At 43.1% G+C, this 17,746-nt stretch overlaps 1 protein-coding gene across 2 annotated transcripts in view; it reads left to right on the top strand.

The window, feature by feature from the left end:
- Positions 1-17,746, top strand: part of SPDL1 (spindle apparatus coiled-coil protein 1) — a 293,738-nt gene that overhangs the window by 67,973 nt on the left and 208,019 nt on the right. For both annotated transcript variants that reach the window (XM_053718566.1, XM_053718565.1), the window contains exon 7: positions 11,138-11,248. In XM_053718566.1, coding sequence (XP_053574541.1) covers positions 11,138-11,248 — 111 coding nt within the window. The remainder of the gene's footprint in view (positions 1-11,137; positions 11,249-17,746) is intronic.

Genomic DNA, 17,746 nt, shown 5'->3' with positions numbered 1-17,746 from the left:
ACAACATGTCTGATCAGGAGTATTCATGCTTATTATGTTTAGATGCACAAATTGCAGCTCCTATGCAATTTTGTTCTTCATGTGTCAAGAAAACCTTGCGAAATATAGGTAAACTTTTTGAGCCTAATGTCTCTCAGGATGATGCTGTTAAAATAATACCTCAGCTTTCTCCTGCTACGTCCGAAGCCTCAATGGCGTCACATTTAGTGAGCTGTGGTTCCTCTATAACTCCTAGTGGAGTTTATTTAAAAGCAGAAATTGCTGCCCAGGTATCTTCAGCAGTATCTGCTGCATTAGCTGCCATTCCCAGATTACAGGGGAAACGCAAGAGGAAATCTAGAAATTCAGAAAGTAAGGTGCCTGTCATCGGTTCTGCTTCCCAAGTTGCCCTTTCTTATAAGTCTGATGAGGAAGATACATTGGGACTTTCTGAGAGTGAAATCTCAGATTCGGACCTCTGAGACTGAGGTGGTATCCTTCAGATTTAAGCTTGAACACCTTTGTGTATTGCTAAAGGAGGTTTTAGCTACTTTAGATGACTCCTATACACCCCTGTCGTTGTCACTCCTAAGAAATCTAGTAAACGTAATAGTTTCTTTAATGAACCTTCCACTTCAGAGGTTTTTCTTGTGCCGGACCGTGCTAGGGAGAATATCTCACAGGAATGGGAGAAACCAGGGGTGTGTCTTTCCCAGTCTCCCATTTTAAAGAAAATGTTTCCTGTCGAGGACTCGATTAAAGACCCTTGGTATACTGTATCCAAGTTGAAGGGGCCATTTTCACTCTGGCTAAGAGAACCACTATTCCTATTGAGGATAGCTGCTCTTTTAAGGCTCCGATGGACAAAAAGCTGGAGGCTTATTTGAAAAAGATTTATGTTCATCAAGGTCTCCAATGGCAACCTGTGTAGTGTATTGCCACCGTGACTAGTGCGGCATCTTATTGGTTCAACGCCTTGTCTGATTCTCTTTAAGTTGAGACCTCTTTGGATGAAATTTAAGATAGGATTAAAGCTCTTAAATTGGCCAATTCCTTTATTGCAAATGCCATTTTACAGGTAGTTAGACTAGGAGCTAAAACTTCTAGTTTCGATGTCCTAGCCCACAGGGCATTATGGTTGAAATCCTGGTCTGCGGACGTTTCCTCTAAAGTCAAGCTTCTGGCGATTCCTTACAAGGGCAAAGCCTTGTTTGGACTTGGTTTGGCAGAAATTATCTCTGAAATTACGGGTGGAAATGGGTCTTTTCTACCTCAAGATAAGAAGAATAGGCCTAAAGGACCTCAGAGTAATTTTGTTCCTTTCTTAACATCAGAGTAAAGCCTTCCCGTTCTTCTTCCAAGCAGGAACAATCCATGTCTTCTTGGAAACCCAATCAATCTTGGAACAAGAGGAAACAATTAAAGAACCCTGCAGCTGATTCCAAATCAGCATGAAGGGTTTGCCCCCGATCCGGGATCGGATCAGGTGGGAGGCAGACTTTTTCAGTTTTCTCAAGCCTGGATACGAGATGTCCCAGATCCCTGGACTGTGGACATAGTATCCCAGGGTTACAAATTGGAATTCAAGACTTTTCCTCCCAGAGTCAGATTCCATCTCTCAAGATTATCTGCAGACCAGATAAAGAGAGAAACATTCTTGAAATCTATACAACATCTTTCCTCCCTGGGAGTGATAGTTCTAGTGCAGGAAAATGGGTCTCGGGTTCTACTCCAACCTATTTTTGGTTCCCAAGAGGGAACTTTCCGTTCCATTCTAGACTTATAGTGTCTAAACAAGTTTCTCAAAGTTCCATCCTTCAAAATGGAGACTATACTCGCCATTCTTACTTTAGTACAATAGGGTCGGTTCATGACAACTATAGACCTAAAGGATGCGTATTTTCATGCTCTTATTCACAGGGACCATCACAGATTCCTGAGAGTTGCCTTTCTGGACAAACATTTCCAGTTTGTGGCCCTTCCATTTGGTCTAGCCACGACTCCCAGAATTTTTTTCAAAAGTTCTGGGGGCACTTTTGGCAGTGATCCGTTTTCGTGGAATTGCTGTGGCACCCTACCTGGACAACATATTTGTTCAGGTGCCATCTTTTCAACAAGCAAAATCTCACACAGATATTGTTTTCTTTTGTTAAGTGTATCCAGTCCACGGATCATCCATTACTTGTGGGATATTCTCCTTCCCAACAGGAAGTTGAAAGAGGATCACCCACAGCAGAGCTGCTATATAGCTCCTCCCCTCACTGCCATATCCAGTCATTCTCTTGCAACTCTCAACTAAGATGGAGGTCGTAAGAGGACTGTGGTGTTTTATACTTAGTTTATTTCTTCAATCAAAAGTTTATTATTTTTAAATGGTACTGGAGTGTACTGTTTATCTCAGGCAGTATTTAGAAGAAGAATCTGCCTGCGTTTTCTATGATCTTAGCAGAAGTAACTAAGATCCTTTGCTGTTCTCACATATTCTGAGGAGTGAGGTAACTTCAGAGGGGGAATAGCGTGCAGGTTTTCCTGTAATAAGGTATGTGCAGTTAAAATATTTTTTTTAGGGATGGAATTTGCTAGAAAATGCTGCTGATACCGAAGTAATGTAAGTAAAGCCTTAAATGCAGTGATAGCGACTGGTATCAGTCTTATTAATAGAGATACATACTCTTTTAAAAGTGTATTTTAAAACGTTTGCTGGCATGTTTAATCGTTTTTTACATATGTTTGGTGATAAAACTTATTGGGGCCTAGTTTTTTTCCACATGGCCGGCTTGAATTTTGCCTAGAAACAGTTCCCTGAGGCTTCCCACTGTTGTAATATGAGTGGGAGGGGCCTATTTTAGTGTTTTTTTGCACAGCAAAAATTACAGACACAGACATCCAGCTTCTTCCTGCATGATCCAGGACTTCTCTGAAGGGCTCAAAAGGCTTCAAAAGTCGTATTGAGGGAGGTAAAAAGCCACAGTAGAGCTGTGGCAGTTGTTGTGACTGTTTAAAAACGTTTTTGTCATTTGTTATTCCGTTTTTGGTATTAAAGGGTTAATCATCCATTTGCAAGTGGGTGTAATGCTCTGCTAACTTATTACATACACTGTAAACATTTCGTTAGTGTAACTGCATTTTTTCACTGTTATTTCAAAATTTGGGAAAATTTGTGTTTCTTAAAGGCGCAGTAACGTTTTTTTATATTGCTTGTAAACTTGTTTTAAAGTGTTTTCCAAGCTTGCTAGTCTCATTGCTAGTCTGTTTAAACATGTCTGACACAGAGGAACCTACTTGTTCATTATGTTTGAAAGCCATGGTGGAGCCCCATAGGAGAATGTGTACTAAATGTATTGATTTCACCTTAAACAGTAAAGATCAGTCTTTATCTATAAAAGAATTATCACCAGAGGGTTCTGTCGAGGGGGAAGTTATGCCGACTAACTCTCCCCACGTGTCAGACCCTTCGCCTCCCGCTCAGGGGACGCACGCTAATATGGCGCCAATTACATCAGGGACGCCCATAGCGATTACCTTGCAGGACATGGCTGCAATCATGAATAATACCCTGTCAGAGGTATTATCTAGATTGCCTGAATTAAGAGGCAAGCGCGATAGCTCTGGGGTTAGGAGAGATACAGAGCGCGCAAATGCTGTTAGAGCCATGTCTGATACTGCGTCACAATATACAGAACATGAGGACGGAGAGCTTCAGTCTGTGGGTGACATCTCTGACTCGGGGAAACCTGATTCAGAGATTTCTAATTTTAAATTTAAGCTTGAGAACCTCCGTGTATTGCTTGGGGAGGTATTAGCTGCTCTGAATGACTGTAACACAGTTGCAATTCCAGAGAAATTGTGTAGGCTGGATAGATACTATGCGGTGCCGGTGTGTACTGACGTTTTTCCTATACCTAAAAGGCTTACAGAAATTATTAGCAAGGAGTGGGATAGACCCGGTGTGCCCTTTTCCCCACTTCCTATATTTAGAAAAATGTTTCCAATAGATGCCACTACACGGGACTTATGGCAGACGGTCCCTAAGGTGGAGGGAGCAGTTTCTACTTTAGCAAAGCGTACCACTATCCCGGTTGAGGACAGTTGTGCTTTTTCAGATCCAATGGATAAAAAATTGGAGGGTTACCTTAAGAAAATGTTTATTCAACAAGGTTTTATTTTACAGCCCCTTGCATGCATTGCGCCTGTCACTGCTGCGGCGGCATTCTGGTTTGAGGCCCTGGAAGAGACCATCCAGACAGCTCCATTGAATGAAATTGTTGACAAGCTTAGAACGCTTAAGCTAGCTAACTCATTTGTTTCTGATGCCATTGTTCATTTGACTAAACTAACGGCTAAGAATTCCGGATTCGCCATCCAGGCGCGTAGGGCGCTATGGCTTAAATCCTGGTCAGCTGACGTGACTTCAAAGTCTAAATTACTCAACATTCCTTTCAAGGGGCAGACCTTATTCGGGCCTGGCTTGAAGGAAATCATTGCTGACATTACTGGAGGCAAGGGTCATACCCTTCCTCAGGATAGGGCCAAATCAAAGGCCAAACAGTCTAATTTTCGTGCCTTTCGAAATTTTCAAGGCAGGAGCAGCATCAACTTCCTCCGCTTCAAAACAAGAGGGAACTGTTGCTCATTCCAGACAGGCCTGGAAACCTAACCAGTCCTGGAACAAGGGCAAGCAGGCCAGAAAGCCTGCTGCTGCCCCCAAGACAGCATGAAGGAACGGCCCCCTATCCGGAAACGGATCTAGTGGGGGGCAGACTTTCTCTCTTTGCCCAGGCGTGAGCAAGAGATGTTCAGGATCCCTGGGCGTTGGAGATCATATCTCAGGGATATCTTCTGGACTTCAAAGCTTCTCCTCCACAAGGGAGATTTCATCTTTCAAGGTTATCAGCAAACCAGATAAAGAAAGAGGCATTCCTAAGCTGTGTGCAAGACCTCCTAGTAATGGGAGTGATCCATCCAGTTCCGCGGACGGAACAGGGACAGGGATTTTATTCAAATCTGTTTATGGTTCCCAAGAAAGAGGGAACCTTCAGACCAATCTTGGATCTAAAGATCTTAAACAAATTCCTCAGAGTTCCATCATTCAAAATGGAAACTATTCGGACCATCCTACCCATGATCCAAGACGGTCAGTACATGACCACAGTGGACTTAAAGGATGCCTACCTTCACATACCGATTCACAAAGATCATCATCGGTTCCTAAGGTTTGCCTTTATAGACAGGCATTACCAATTTGTAGCTCTTCCCTTCGGGTTGGCCACTGCCCTGAGAATTTTTACAAAGGTTCTGGGCTCACTTCTGGCGGTTCTAAGACCACGAGGCATAGCGGTGGCTCTGTATCTAGACGACATCCTGATACAGGCGTCAAGCTTTCAAATTGCCAAGTCTCATACAGAGATAGTTCTGGCATTTCTGAGGTCGCATGGGTGGAAAGTGAACGTGGAAAAGAGTTCTCTATCACCACTCACAAGAGTCTCCTTCCTAGGGACTCTTATAGATTCTGTAGAGATGAAAATTTACCTGACGGAGTCCAGGTTATCAAAACTTCTAAATGCTTGCCGTGTCCTTCATTCCATTCCACGCCCGTCAGTGGCTCAGTGCATGGAAGTAATCGGCTTAATGGTAGCGGCAATGGACATAGTGCCATTTGCGCGCCTGCATCTCAGACCGCTGCAATTATGCATGCTAAGTCAGTGGAATGGGGATTACTCAGATTTGTCCCCTCTACTAAATCTGGATCAAGAGACCAGAGATTCTCTTCTCTGGTGGCTTTCTCGGGTCCATCTGTCCAAGGGTATGACCTTTCGCAGGCCAGATTGGGCGATTGTAACAACAGATGCCAGCCTTCTAGGTTGGGGCGCAGTCTGGAACTCCCTGAAGGCTCAGGGATCGTGGACTCAGGAGGAGAAACTCCTCCCAATAAATATTCTGGAGTTAAGAGCAATATTCAATGCTCTTCTAGCTTGGCCTCAGTTAGCAACACTGAGGTTCATCAGATTTCAGTCGGACAACATCACGACTGTGGCTTACATCAACCATCAAGGGGGAACCAGGTGTTCCCTAGCGATGTTAGAGGTCTCAAAGATAATTCGCTGCGCAGAGTCTCACTCTTGCCACCTGTCAGCGATCAACATCCCAGGTGTAGAGAACTGGGAGGCGGATTTTCTAAGTTGTCAGACTTTTCATCCGGGGGAGTGGGAACTCCATCCGGAGGTGTTTGCTCAACTGGTCCATCGTTGGGGCAAACCAGAACTGGATCTCATGGCGTCTCGCCAGAACACCAAGCTTCCTTGTTACGGATCCAGGTCCAGGGACCCGGGAGCAAAGCTGATAGATGCTCTAGCAGCTCCTTGGTTCTTCAACCTGGCCTATGTGTTTCCACAGTTTCCTCTGCTCCCTCGACTGATTGCCAAAATCAAACAGGAGAGAGCATCAGTGATTCTGATGGCGCCTGCGTGGCCACGCAGGACCTGGTATGCAGACTTAGTGGACGTGTCATTTCGTCCACCATGGACTCTGCCTCTGAGGCAGGACCTTCTAATACAAGGTCCTTTCAATCATCCAAATCTAATTTCTCTGAGACTGACTGCATGGAGATTGAACGCTTGATTCTATCAAGGCGTGGCTTCTCCGAGTCAGTCATTGATACCTTAATACAGGCTCGGAAGCCCGTCACCAGGAAAATCTACCATAAGATATGGCGTAAATATCTTTATTGGTGTGAATCCAAGAGTTACTCATGGAGTAAGGTTAGGATTCCTAGGATATTGTCCTTTCTCCAAGAGGGTTTGGACAAAGGCTTATCAGCTAGTTTTTTAAAAGGACAGATCTCTTCTCTGTCTATTCTTTTGCACAAGCGTCTGGCAGAAGTTCCAGACGTCAAGGCATTTTGTCAGGCTTTGGTTAGGATTAAGCCTGTGTTTAAAACTGTTGCTCCCCCATGGAGCTTAAACTTGGTTCTTAAAGTTCTTCAGGGAGTTCCGTTTGAACCCCTTCATTCCATTGATATTAAACTTTTATCTTGGAAAGTTCTGTTTTTGATGGCTATTTCCTCGGCTCGAAGAGTCTCTGAGTTATCTGCCTTACATTGTGATTCTCCTTATCTGATTTTTCATTCAGACAAGGTAGTTCTGCGTACCAAACCTGGGTTTTTACCTAAGGTGGTTTCTAACAGTAATATCAATCAAGAGATTGTTGTTCCATCATTGTGTCCTAATCCTTCTTCAAAGAAGGAACGTCTTTTGCATAATCTGGACGTAGTCCGTGCCTTGAAGTTTTACTTACAGACTACTAAAGATTTTCGTCAAACATCTGCCCTGTTTGTCGTTTACTCTGGACAGAGTAGAGCTCAAAAAGCTTCGGCAACCTCTCTCTCCTTTTGGCTTCGGAGCATAATACGCTTAGCCTATGAGACTGCTGGACAGCAGCCCCCTGAAAGGATTACAGCTCATTCTACTAGAGCTGTGGCTTCCACCTGGGCCTTTAAAAATGAGGCCTCTGTTGGACAGATTTGCAAGGCTGCGACTTGGTCTTCGCTTCACACCTTTTCAAAATGTTACAAATTTGACACTTTTGCTTCTTCGGAGGCTGTTTTTGGGAGAGAGGTTCTACAGGCAGTGGTTCCTTCCGTTTAAGTTCCTGCCTTGTCCCTCCCATCATCCGTGTACTTTAGCTTTGGTATTGGTATCCCACAAGTAATGGATGATCCGTGGACTGGATACACTTAACAAGAGAAAACATAATTTATGCTTACCTGATAAATTTATTCCTCTTGTAGTGTATCCAGTCCACGTCCCGCTCTGTCCTTTTAAGGCAGGTCTAACTACAGTCACCACTGCACCCTATGGTTTCTCCTTTCTCATCTTGTTTCGGTCGAATGACTGGATATGGCAGTGAGGGGAGGAGCTATATAGCAGCTCTGCTGTGGGTGATCCTCTTGCAACTTCCTGTTGGGAAGGAGAATATATCCCACAAGTAATGGATGATCCGTGGACTGGATACACTACAAGAGAAATAAATTTATCAGGTAAGCATAAATTATGTTTTTTCTTCGTTCCCACGGATGGAATGTGAATCTGGAAAAAAGCTCCCTTTCCCCTGCTACAAGAGTAGTGTTCTTAGGGACCATAATAGATTCTCTGTTGGTGAAGATTTTTCTGACAGAAGTCAGGAAAAACAAAGTAATTTCCTCTTGCCTCTCTCTCTTCAGGCTACTGCTCATCCTTCAGTTGCTCAATGTATGGAGGTAATCGGTCTGATGGTGGCTTCTATGGACATCATTCCTTTTGATCGATTCCATTTGAGAGCTCTCCAGTTGTGCATGCTCAGACAATGGAATGGCGACCATGCGGATCTAGCTCAGAGAATAGAGTTCGATCAGTCGTCTTGGGACTCTCTCCCATGGTGGATTTCTCAGGAACATCCATCTCAGGGCACATGCTTTCAGAGACCTTCCTTGGTGATCGTGACCACGGACGCCAGCCTGCTGGGCTGGGGAGCAGTCTGGAACTCAATAAAATCTCAGGGCCTTTGGACTAGGGAGGAGTCTGCTCTTCCCATCAACATCTTGGAGTTGAGGACAATTTACAATGCTCTATTGGCTTGGCCTCAGTTGTCCTTAGTCCAGTTTATCAATTTCCAGTAAGACAACATAACCTCAGTGGCTTACATAAATCACCAGGGAGAAACTCGGCGTTCCTTAGCCATGAAGGAGATTACTCAGATTCTTCAGTGGGCAGAGACCCACAATTGCTGTCTATCTGCCATCCACATTCCAGGAGTAGACAACTGGGAAGCGGATTTTCTGAGCAGGCAGACTTTTCATCACAGGGAGTGGGAACTCCAACCGAAAGTGTTTTCCAGCTTAGTCCTCAAATGGGGGGGTGCCGGAGTTAGATCTGATGGAGTCCCGTCAGAACGCCAAGCTTCCAAGGTACGGTTCAAGGTCAAGAGATCCTCTTGATGCTCTGGCAGTTCCTTGGGTTTTCAGGTTGACATACCCGTTTTCTCCATTTGCTCTCCTTCCACGAGTCATTGCTCGTATCAAACAGGAGAGGGCGTCAGTGATTCTAATAGCTCCTGCGTGGCCTTGCAGGATCAGTTTTGCAGACCTAGTGGATATGTCATCTCTCCCACCTTGGAGACTACCTCTGAGGAAGGACCTCCTGATTCAGGGTCCATTCCTTCATCCAAATCTTGTTTCTTTGAAGCTGACTGCTTGGAGATTGAACGCTTGGGGCTAAATTTATTATAGCTGAGGCGTACATGGGGCGCGTATACGCGCCCGTGTACGCCTCGGCTCGTCTGTGGCGGGGCCAAATTACCCGCAGGTATTTGGCATTACACACGAGCGCAATTTTGCGCTTGCGTGCAATCCCGCCCCCTGCCCGCGCACAGCCAATCACGTGCGGGCAGGAGCTGTCAATCTCCTCGGTCGGACTTGGCCCTTAATTCTGTTTAAGCGTGGTTTTTCTGAGTCGGTCATTGAGACCATGATTCAGGCTTGCAAGCCTGTTACTAGAAAGATTTACCATAAGATATGGTGTAAAAAATGTTATTGGTGTGAATCCAAGGGCTACTTTTGGAGTAGAATTAGAATTCCTAGAATTTTATCTTTTCTTCAGGAAGGCCTGGAGAAGAGATTGTTAGTCAGTACCCTAAAGCGTCAGATTTCTGCTTTATCAGTTTTACTACATAAACATTTGGCGGATGTGCCAGATGTGTAATCTTTTTGTCAGGTCTTGGTCATAATCAGGCCTGTCTTTAAGTCTGTTTCTCCTCCTTGGAGCCTTAACCTTGTTCTTAAAGTTTTACAGCTGGCTCCGTTTGAGCCGTTGCATTCCATAGACATTAACTTATCTTGGAAGGTTTTGTTTCTTGTTGCCATCTCTTCTGCTCAAAGAGTCTTGGAACTCTCAGCTCTGCAGTGTGATTCCCCTTATGTTATTTTTCATGCCGATAAGGCGATTCTTCGTACTAAGTTAGGTTTCCTTCCTAAGGTTGTTTCTAATAGAAATATCAATCAGGAAATTGTTGTTCCCTCTCTGTTTCCTAATCCTCCTCCTTCCAACGAACATTTGTTACACAATTTGGATGTTGTACATGCACTTAAATTCTACTTACAGGTGACTAAGGATTTTCGCCAGTCCTCTGCCATCTTCATCTGTTTCTCTGAGAAACGTAAAGGTTAGAAAGCTACTGCTACTACTCTTTCTTTTTGGTCACAAAGTATAATTTGTTTGGCTTATGAGACTGCTGGCCAGCAGCCTCCTGAGAGAATTACAGCTCATTCCACAAGAGCTGTTTCCTCTTCTTGGGCTTTAAAAAATGAAGCTTCTGTGGAACAAATTTGCAAGGCTGCAATTTGGTCTTCTCTACATACTTTTTCCAAATTTTATACTTTTGCCTCGGCTGAGGCTTCTTTTGAGAGAAAGGTTCTTCAAGCGGTGGTGCCTTCTGTTTAGGACTTCCTGTCTTGTCCCACCCTGTTTATCCGTGTCCTCTAGCTTGGTTATTGGTTCCCAACAGTAATTACTCAAGCCGTGGACTCACTATATCTTAGGAAAGATAAATATCTTTCTGGATATAGTTAGTCCACGACCCCACCCTTTATTTTAAGACAGTTGTTCTTTTGACTATAACCTTAGGCACCTCTACACCTTGTGTTACTCCTTTTTTCCCATTTCCCTTTGGTCGAATGACTGGGGGTTGTGGGTAAGGGAGTGATACTTAGCAGTTTAACTGTGGTGCTCTTTGCTTCCTCCTGCTGGCCAGGAGAGAGATTCCCAACAGTAATTACTCAAGCCATGGACTCACCATATCCGGAAATAAATCAATTTATTAGCTTAGCATAAATGTTAGCTATCTTTTTAAGCAATAAAATTTTTGAAGTAGTTTATCCCTTTTAATACACTTTTGAAAATTGATTACTTTTATTTTTACATCATGCACTTTTTCTTGATTTTCTTTACTGTGATGGGATGTAAATTTATAAATAAAGCTTCTGTTATTTTCCCTTTTTATAATCAAGTTTTCAAACAATATTTTTATTGGCGTAACACTGTAATGTTAAATACAAGCAGCAGCTTTTAGCAGCATAATAAAATGTTTGTTTTTTTACTTTAGAACTTATTTTGTACATCCCTTTTAGGTTGAAGATCGTAGGGCTGAAATGGAACGTCAGCTGATTAGTATGAAAGTCCAGTATCAGTCTTTGCAAAAGCAGCACGCATTCTCCAGGCAACAAATGCACAGAATGAAGGTATATTTTGATTCAAAGAATTTGATGTGTGCTTTGACCGTAATATTTCTGACAGACCACATAAGTTTTGTAGTTCAGTACAGAAAAACAATAAATTAAATGTTTGCAGCTATACTGAGCAGTTTATTTTGTTGTACTCTTCTCTGAATTTTGTTTTTCATTTTAAAGGGATAGTCTAGTCAAAATTAAACTTTCATGATTCAGATAGTGTGCAATTTTAAGCAACTTTCTAAATTTACTCCTATTCTCAATTTTTCTTCATTCTCTTGGTATCTTTATTTTAATGTAAGCTTAGGAGCCGGCCCATTTTTGGTTCAGGACCTGGGTAGCTCTTGCTAATTGGTGGCTACATTTAGACACCAATCAGAAAGCGCTACCCATGTGCTGAAACAAAAATGGTCTGGCTCCTATGCTTACATTTCTGCTTTTTTCATTTAAAGATACCAAGAGAACAAATAAAAATTGATAATAGGAGTAAATTAGAAAGTTGCATAAAATTGCCTGCTCTATCCGAATCATGAAAGTTTAATTTTGACTAGACTGTTCCTTAAAATTTGGGTTCAGCGTCCCTTTATTCTTTCATGATTCAGATAGAGCATGATATTTTAAGCAACTTTCTAATTTACTCCTATTATCAAATTTTCTTCATTCTCTTGGTATCTTTATTTGAAATGCAAGAATGTAAGTTTAGATGCCGGCCCATTTTTGGTGAACAACCTGGGTTGTTTTTGCTGATTGGTGGATAAATTCATCCACCAATAAAAAGTGCTGTCCTGTGTACTGAACCAAAAAAACAGAAGCTGAGATGTATTTTTTCAAATAAAGATAGCAAGAGAACGAAGAAAAATTGATAATAGGAATAAATGAAAAAGTTGCTTAAAATTGTATGCTCTATCTGAATCGCGAAAGAAAAAATTTGTGTTCAGTGTCCCTTGAATGTGTCTTATAACGTAGAGTTTGCTATCTATCTTAATTAAAGGGACACTGTATCCAAAAAATTTCTTTCGTGATTCAGATTGAGCATGAAATTTTAAGTAACTTTCTTATTTTCTCCTATTATCAAATTTTCTTCATTCTCTTGGTATCTTTATTTGAAATGCAAGAATGTAAGTTTAGATGTCGGCCCATTTTTGGTGAACAACCTGGGTTGTCCTTGCTGATTGGTGGATAAATTCATCCACCAATAAAAAAGGGCTGTCCAGAGTACTGAAACCAAAAAAAAGCTTAGATGCCTTCTTTTTCAAATAATGATAGCAAGAGAATGAAGAAAAATTGATAATAGGAGTAAATTAGAAAGTTGCTTAAAATTGCATGCTCTTTCTGAATTACAAAAGAAAAAATTTGGGTTCAGTGTCCCTTTAAATGCTTGCAGCTATACTGAGCAGTTTTATTTTTTTACTCCTATTTACTGGTAGCGAGTATAAGAACTCCGCCCAATTGGGGATATACAATAAGGTGCAGTATCAGCAGTCCCAAGGTATATAATAATACAGTCTAATAACACGCTTGCAGTGTGTACCGGCTTCTCTCCTTTGTGGCTTTGCCCTTGTAATTGGTCTTAGGACTGATTATAAAGGGAAAGCCATAAAGGAGAGGAAAAGCCGGTACACACTGCCAGAGTGTTATTTCTGGTGTTATACTTTGGGACTTCTAATAAGGCACCTTATTGTATCTCCCCAAGTGTGCAGAGTTCTTAAGGCTGTGACACATTGCAAGCAGAGCGACGCGCAGCGTGTAGATGCAGCTGTGCGCGCTCAGTGTGTCTTGCCTTTTCATCTCTGAGCACTCTGCTGCGTCAGGTCGCGTAGCTAAGCGCTCAGAGATGAAATATTTGAACTTCAGAAGCGATGCGACGCGGAGCAAAGCAGCTGCTTCGCCTCGCGCCGCATCGCTTGCAGTGTGTCACGGGCTTTATACTCACTACCAGTTGTATTCCTTGTTAAGTGGAACATCAGCTAGTTGTGGAGAATCAATCAAAGATTAATGGTTGAACTATTCAATTTTATTGGTTTGTTTACAAATTCATTTTGATACTTGCTCAACAACAACCCATTTCATCATTAGTGACCTATGTAATGTGCTCCATGTTTACTGATATTATGATAACCATTATTTCTCCAACATAGGTGTGTCCGGTCCACGGCGTCATCCTTACTTGTGGGATATTCTCTTCCCCAACAGGAAATGGCAAAGAGCCCAGCAAAGCTGGTCACATGATCCCTCCTAGGCTCCGCCTTCCCCAGTCATTCTCTTTGCCGTTGTACAGGCAACATCTCCACGGAGATGGCTTAGAGTTTTTTAGTGTTTAACTGTAGTTTTTATTATTCAATCAAGAGTTTGTTATTTTAAAATAGTGCTGGTATGTACTATTTACTCTGAAACAGAAAAGAGATGAAGATTTCTGTTTGTAAGAGGAAAATGATTTTAGCAACCGTTACTAAAATCGATGGCTGATTCCACACAGGACTGTTGAGAGGAATTAACTTCAGTTGGGGGAAACAGTGAGCAGACTTTTGCTGCTTGAGGTATGACACATTTCTAACAAGACAATGTATTGCTGGAAGCTGTCATTTTCCCTATGGGATCCGGTAAGCCATTTTTATTACATAAGAAAAAAAAAGGGCTTCACAAGGGCTTTTAAGACTGTAGATATTTTCTGGGCTAAAACGATTGATATATAAGCATATTTTAATACTTCATAGCTTTGAGGAATTATTTTATTCTTGGGATTTATGTAAAATAACCGGCAGGCACTGTATTGGACACCTTATTCTCTAGGGGCTTTCCCTAATCATAGGCAGAGCCTCATTTTCGCGCCTCTATTGCGCACTTGTTTTTGGGAAGCATGACATGCAGATGCATGTGTGAGGAGCTCTGATACATAGAAAAGACTTTCTGAAGGCGTCATTTGGTATTGTATTCCCCTTTGGGCTTGGTTGAGTCTCAACAAAGCAGATACCAGGGACTGTAAAGGGGTTAAATATAAAAACGGCTCCGGTTCCGTTATTTTAAGAGTTAAAGCTTTCAAATTTGGTGTGCAATACTTTTAAGGCTTTAAGACACTGTGGTGAAATTTTGGTGAATTTTGAACAATTCCTTCATACTTTTTCACATTTGCAGTAATAAAGTGTGTTCAGTTTAAAATTTAAAGTGACAGTAACGGTTTTATTTTAAAACGTTTTTTGTACTTTGTTATCAAGTTTATGCCTGTTTAACATGTCTGAACTACCAGATAGACTGTGTTCTGTATGTGGGGAAGCCAAGGTTCCTTCTCATTTAAATAGATGTGATTTATGTGACACAAAATTTAGAGAAAATGATGCCCAAGATGATTCCAAAAGTGAGGGGAGTAAGCATGGTACTGCATCATCCCCTCCTTCGTCTACACCAGTCTTGCCCACACAGGAGGCCCCTAGTACATCTAGTGCGCCAATACTCCTTACTATGCAACAATTAACGGCTGTAATGGATAATTCTATCAAAAACATTTTAGCCAAAATGCCCACTTATCAGCGAAAGCGCGACTGCTCTGTTTTAGACAATACTGAAGAGCATGAGGACGCTGATGATATTGGTTTTGAAGTGCCCCTACACCAGTCTGAGGGGGCCAGGGAGGTTTTGTCTGAGGGAGAAATTTCAGATTCAGGGAAAATTTCTCAACAAGCTGAACCTGATGTGATTACATTCAAATTTAAATTGGAACATCTCCGCGCCCTGCTTAAGGAGGTGTTATCTACTCTGGATGATTGTGAGAATTTGGTCATTCCAGAGAAATTATGTAAAATGGACAAGTTCCTAGAGGTCCCGGGGCCCCCCGAAGCTTTTCCTATACCCAAGCGGGTGGCGGACATTGTAAACAAAGAATGGGAAAGGCCCGGCATACCTTTCGTCCCTCCCCCTATATTTAAGAAATTGTTTCCTATGGTCGACCCCAGAAAGGACTTATGGCAGACAGTCCCCAAGGTCGAGGGGGCGGTTTCTACTCTAAACAAACGCACCACTATACCCATAGAAGATAGTTGTGCTTTCAAAGATCCTATGGATAAAAAATTAGAGGGTTTGCTTAAAAAGATGTTTGTTCAGCAAGGTTACCTTCTACAACCAATTTCATGCATTGTTCCTGTCACTACAGCAGCGTGTTTCTGGTTCGATGAACTAGAAAAGGCGCTCAATAAAGATTCTTCTTATGAGGAGATTTTGGACAGAATTCATGCTCTCAAATTGGCTAACTCTTTCACCCTAGACGCCACTTTGCAATTGGCTAGATTAGCGGCGAAAAATTCTGGGTTTGCTATTGTGGCGCGCAGAGCGCTTTGGCTAAAATCTTGGTCAGCGGATGCGTCTTCCAAGAACAAATTGCTTAACATTCCTTTCAAGGGGAAAACGCTGTTTGGCCCTGACTTGAAAGAGATTATTTCTGATATCACTGGGGGCAAGGGCCACGCCCTTCCTCAGGATAGGTCTTTCAAGGCCAAAAATAAACCTAATTTTCGTCCCTTTCGCAGAAAAGGACCAGCCCCAAGTGCTACGTCCTCTAAGCAAGAGGGTAATACTTCTCAAGCCAAGCCAGCCTGGAGGCCAATGCAAGGCTGGAACAAAGGTAAGCAGGCCAAGAAACCTGCCACTGCTACCAAGACAGCATGAGATGTTGGCCCCCGATCCGGGACCGGATCTGGTGGGGGGCAGACTCTCTCTCTTCGCTCAGGCTTGGGCAAGAGATGTTCTGGATCCTTGGGCGCTGGAAATAGTCTCCGAAGGTTATCTTCTGGAATTCAAGGGGCTTCCCCCAAGGGGGAGGTTCCACAGGTCTCAATTGTCTTCAGACCACATAAAAAAACAGGCATTCTTACATTGTGTAGAAGACCTGTTAAAAATGGGAGTGATTCATCCTGTTCCATTAGGAGAACAAGGGATGGGGTTCTACTCCAATCTGTTCGTAGTTCCCAAAAAAGAGGGAACATTCAGACCAATCTTAGATCTCAAGATCCTAAACAAGTTTCTCAAGGTTCCATCGTTCAAAATGGAAACCATTCGAACAATTCTTCCATCCAGGAAGGTCAATTCATGACCACGGTGGATTTAAAGGATGCGTATCTACATATTCCTATCCACAAAGAACATCATCGGTTCCTAAGGTTCGCATTTCTGGACAAGCATTATCAGTTTGTGGCACTTCCGTTCGGATTAGCCACTGCTCCAAGAATTTTCACAAAGGTACTAGGGTCCCTTCTAGCGGTGCTAAGACCAAGGGGCATTGCAATAGTACCTTACTTGGACGACATTCTGATTCAAGCGTCGTCCCTTCCAAGAGCAAAGGCTCACACGGACATTGTCCTGGCCTTTCTCAGATCTCACGGGTGGAAAGTGAACGTAGAAAAAAGTTCTCTATCTCCGTCAACAAGGGTTCCCTTCTTGGGAACAATAATAGACTCCTTAGAAATGAGGATTTTTCTGACAGAGGCCAGAAAATCAAAACTTCTAAACTCTTGTCAAATACTTCATTCTGTTCCTCTTCCTTCCATAGCGCAGTGCATGGAAGTAATAGGTTTGATGGTAGCGGCAATGGACATAGTTCCTTTTTCGCGAATTCATCTAAGACCATTACAACTGTGCATGCTCAGTCAGTGGAATGGGGATTATACAGACTTGTCTCCGACGATACAAGTAGATCAGAGGACCAGAGATTCACTCCGTTGGTGGCTGTCCCTGGACAACCTGTCACAGGGGATGAGCTTCCGCAGACCAGAGTGGGTCATTGTCACGACCGACGCCAGTCTGGTGGGCTGGGGCGCGGTCTGGGGACCCCTGAAAGCTCAGGGTCTTTGGTCTCGGGAAGAATCTCTCCCCATAAATATTCTGGAACTGAGAGCGATATTCAATGCTCTCAAGGCTTGGCCTCAGCTAGCAAAGGCCAAATTCATACGGTTTCAATCAGACAACATGACGACTGTTGCGTACATCAACCATCAGGGGGGAACAAGGAGTTCCCTGGCGATGGAAGAAGTGACCAAAATCATTCAATGGGCGGAGACTCACTCCTGCCACTTGTCTGCAATCCACATCCCAGGAGTGGAAAATTGGGAAGCGGATTTTCTGAGTCGTCAGACATTTCATCCGGGGGAGTGGGAACTCCATCCGGAAATCTTTGCCCAAATTACTCAGTTGTGGGGCATTCCAGACATGGATCTGATGGCCTCTCGTCAGAACTTCAAGGTTCCTTGCTACGGGTCCAGATCCAGGGATCCCAAGGCGACTCTAGTAGATGCACTAGTAGCACCTTGGACCTTCAAACTAGCTTATGTATTCCCGCCGTTTCCTCTCATTCCCAGGCTGGTAGCCAGGATCAATCAGGAGAGGGCATCGGTGATCTTGATAGCTCCTGCGTGGCCACGCAGGACTTGGTATGCAGACCTGGTGAATATGTCATCGGCTCCACCATGGAGGCTACCTTTGAGACGGGACCTTCTTGTTCAAGGTCCGTTCGAACATCCGAATCTG

This window comes from Bombina bombina, chromosome 6, assembly GCF_027579735.1.
Source record: "Bombina bombina isolate aBomBom1 chromosome 6, aBomBom1.pri, whole genome shotgun sequence".
Taxonomy (NCBI): domain Eukaryota; kingdom Metazoa; phylum Chordata; class Amphibia; order Anura; family Bombinatoridae; genus Bombina; species Bombina bombina.
This window is presented reverse-complemented; position numbering and strand designations above follow the sequence as displayed.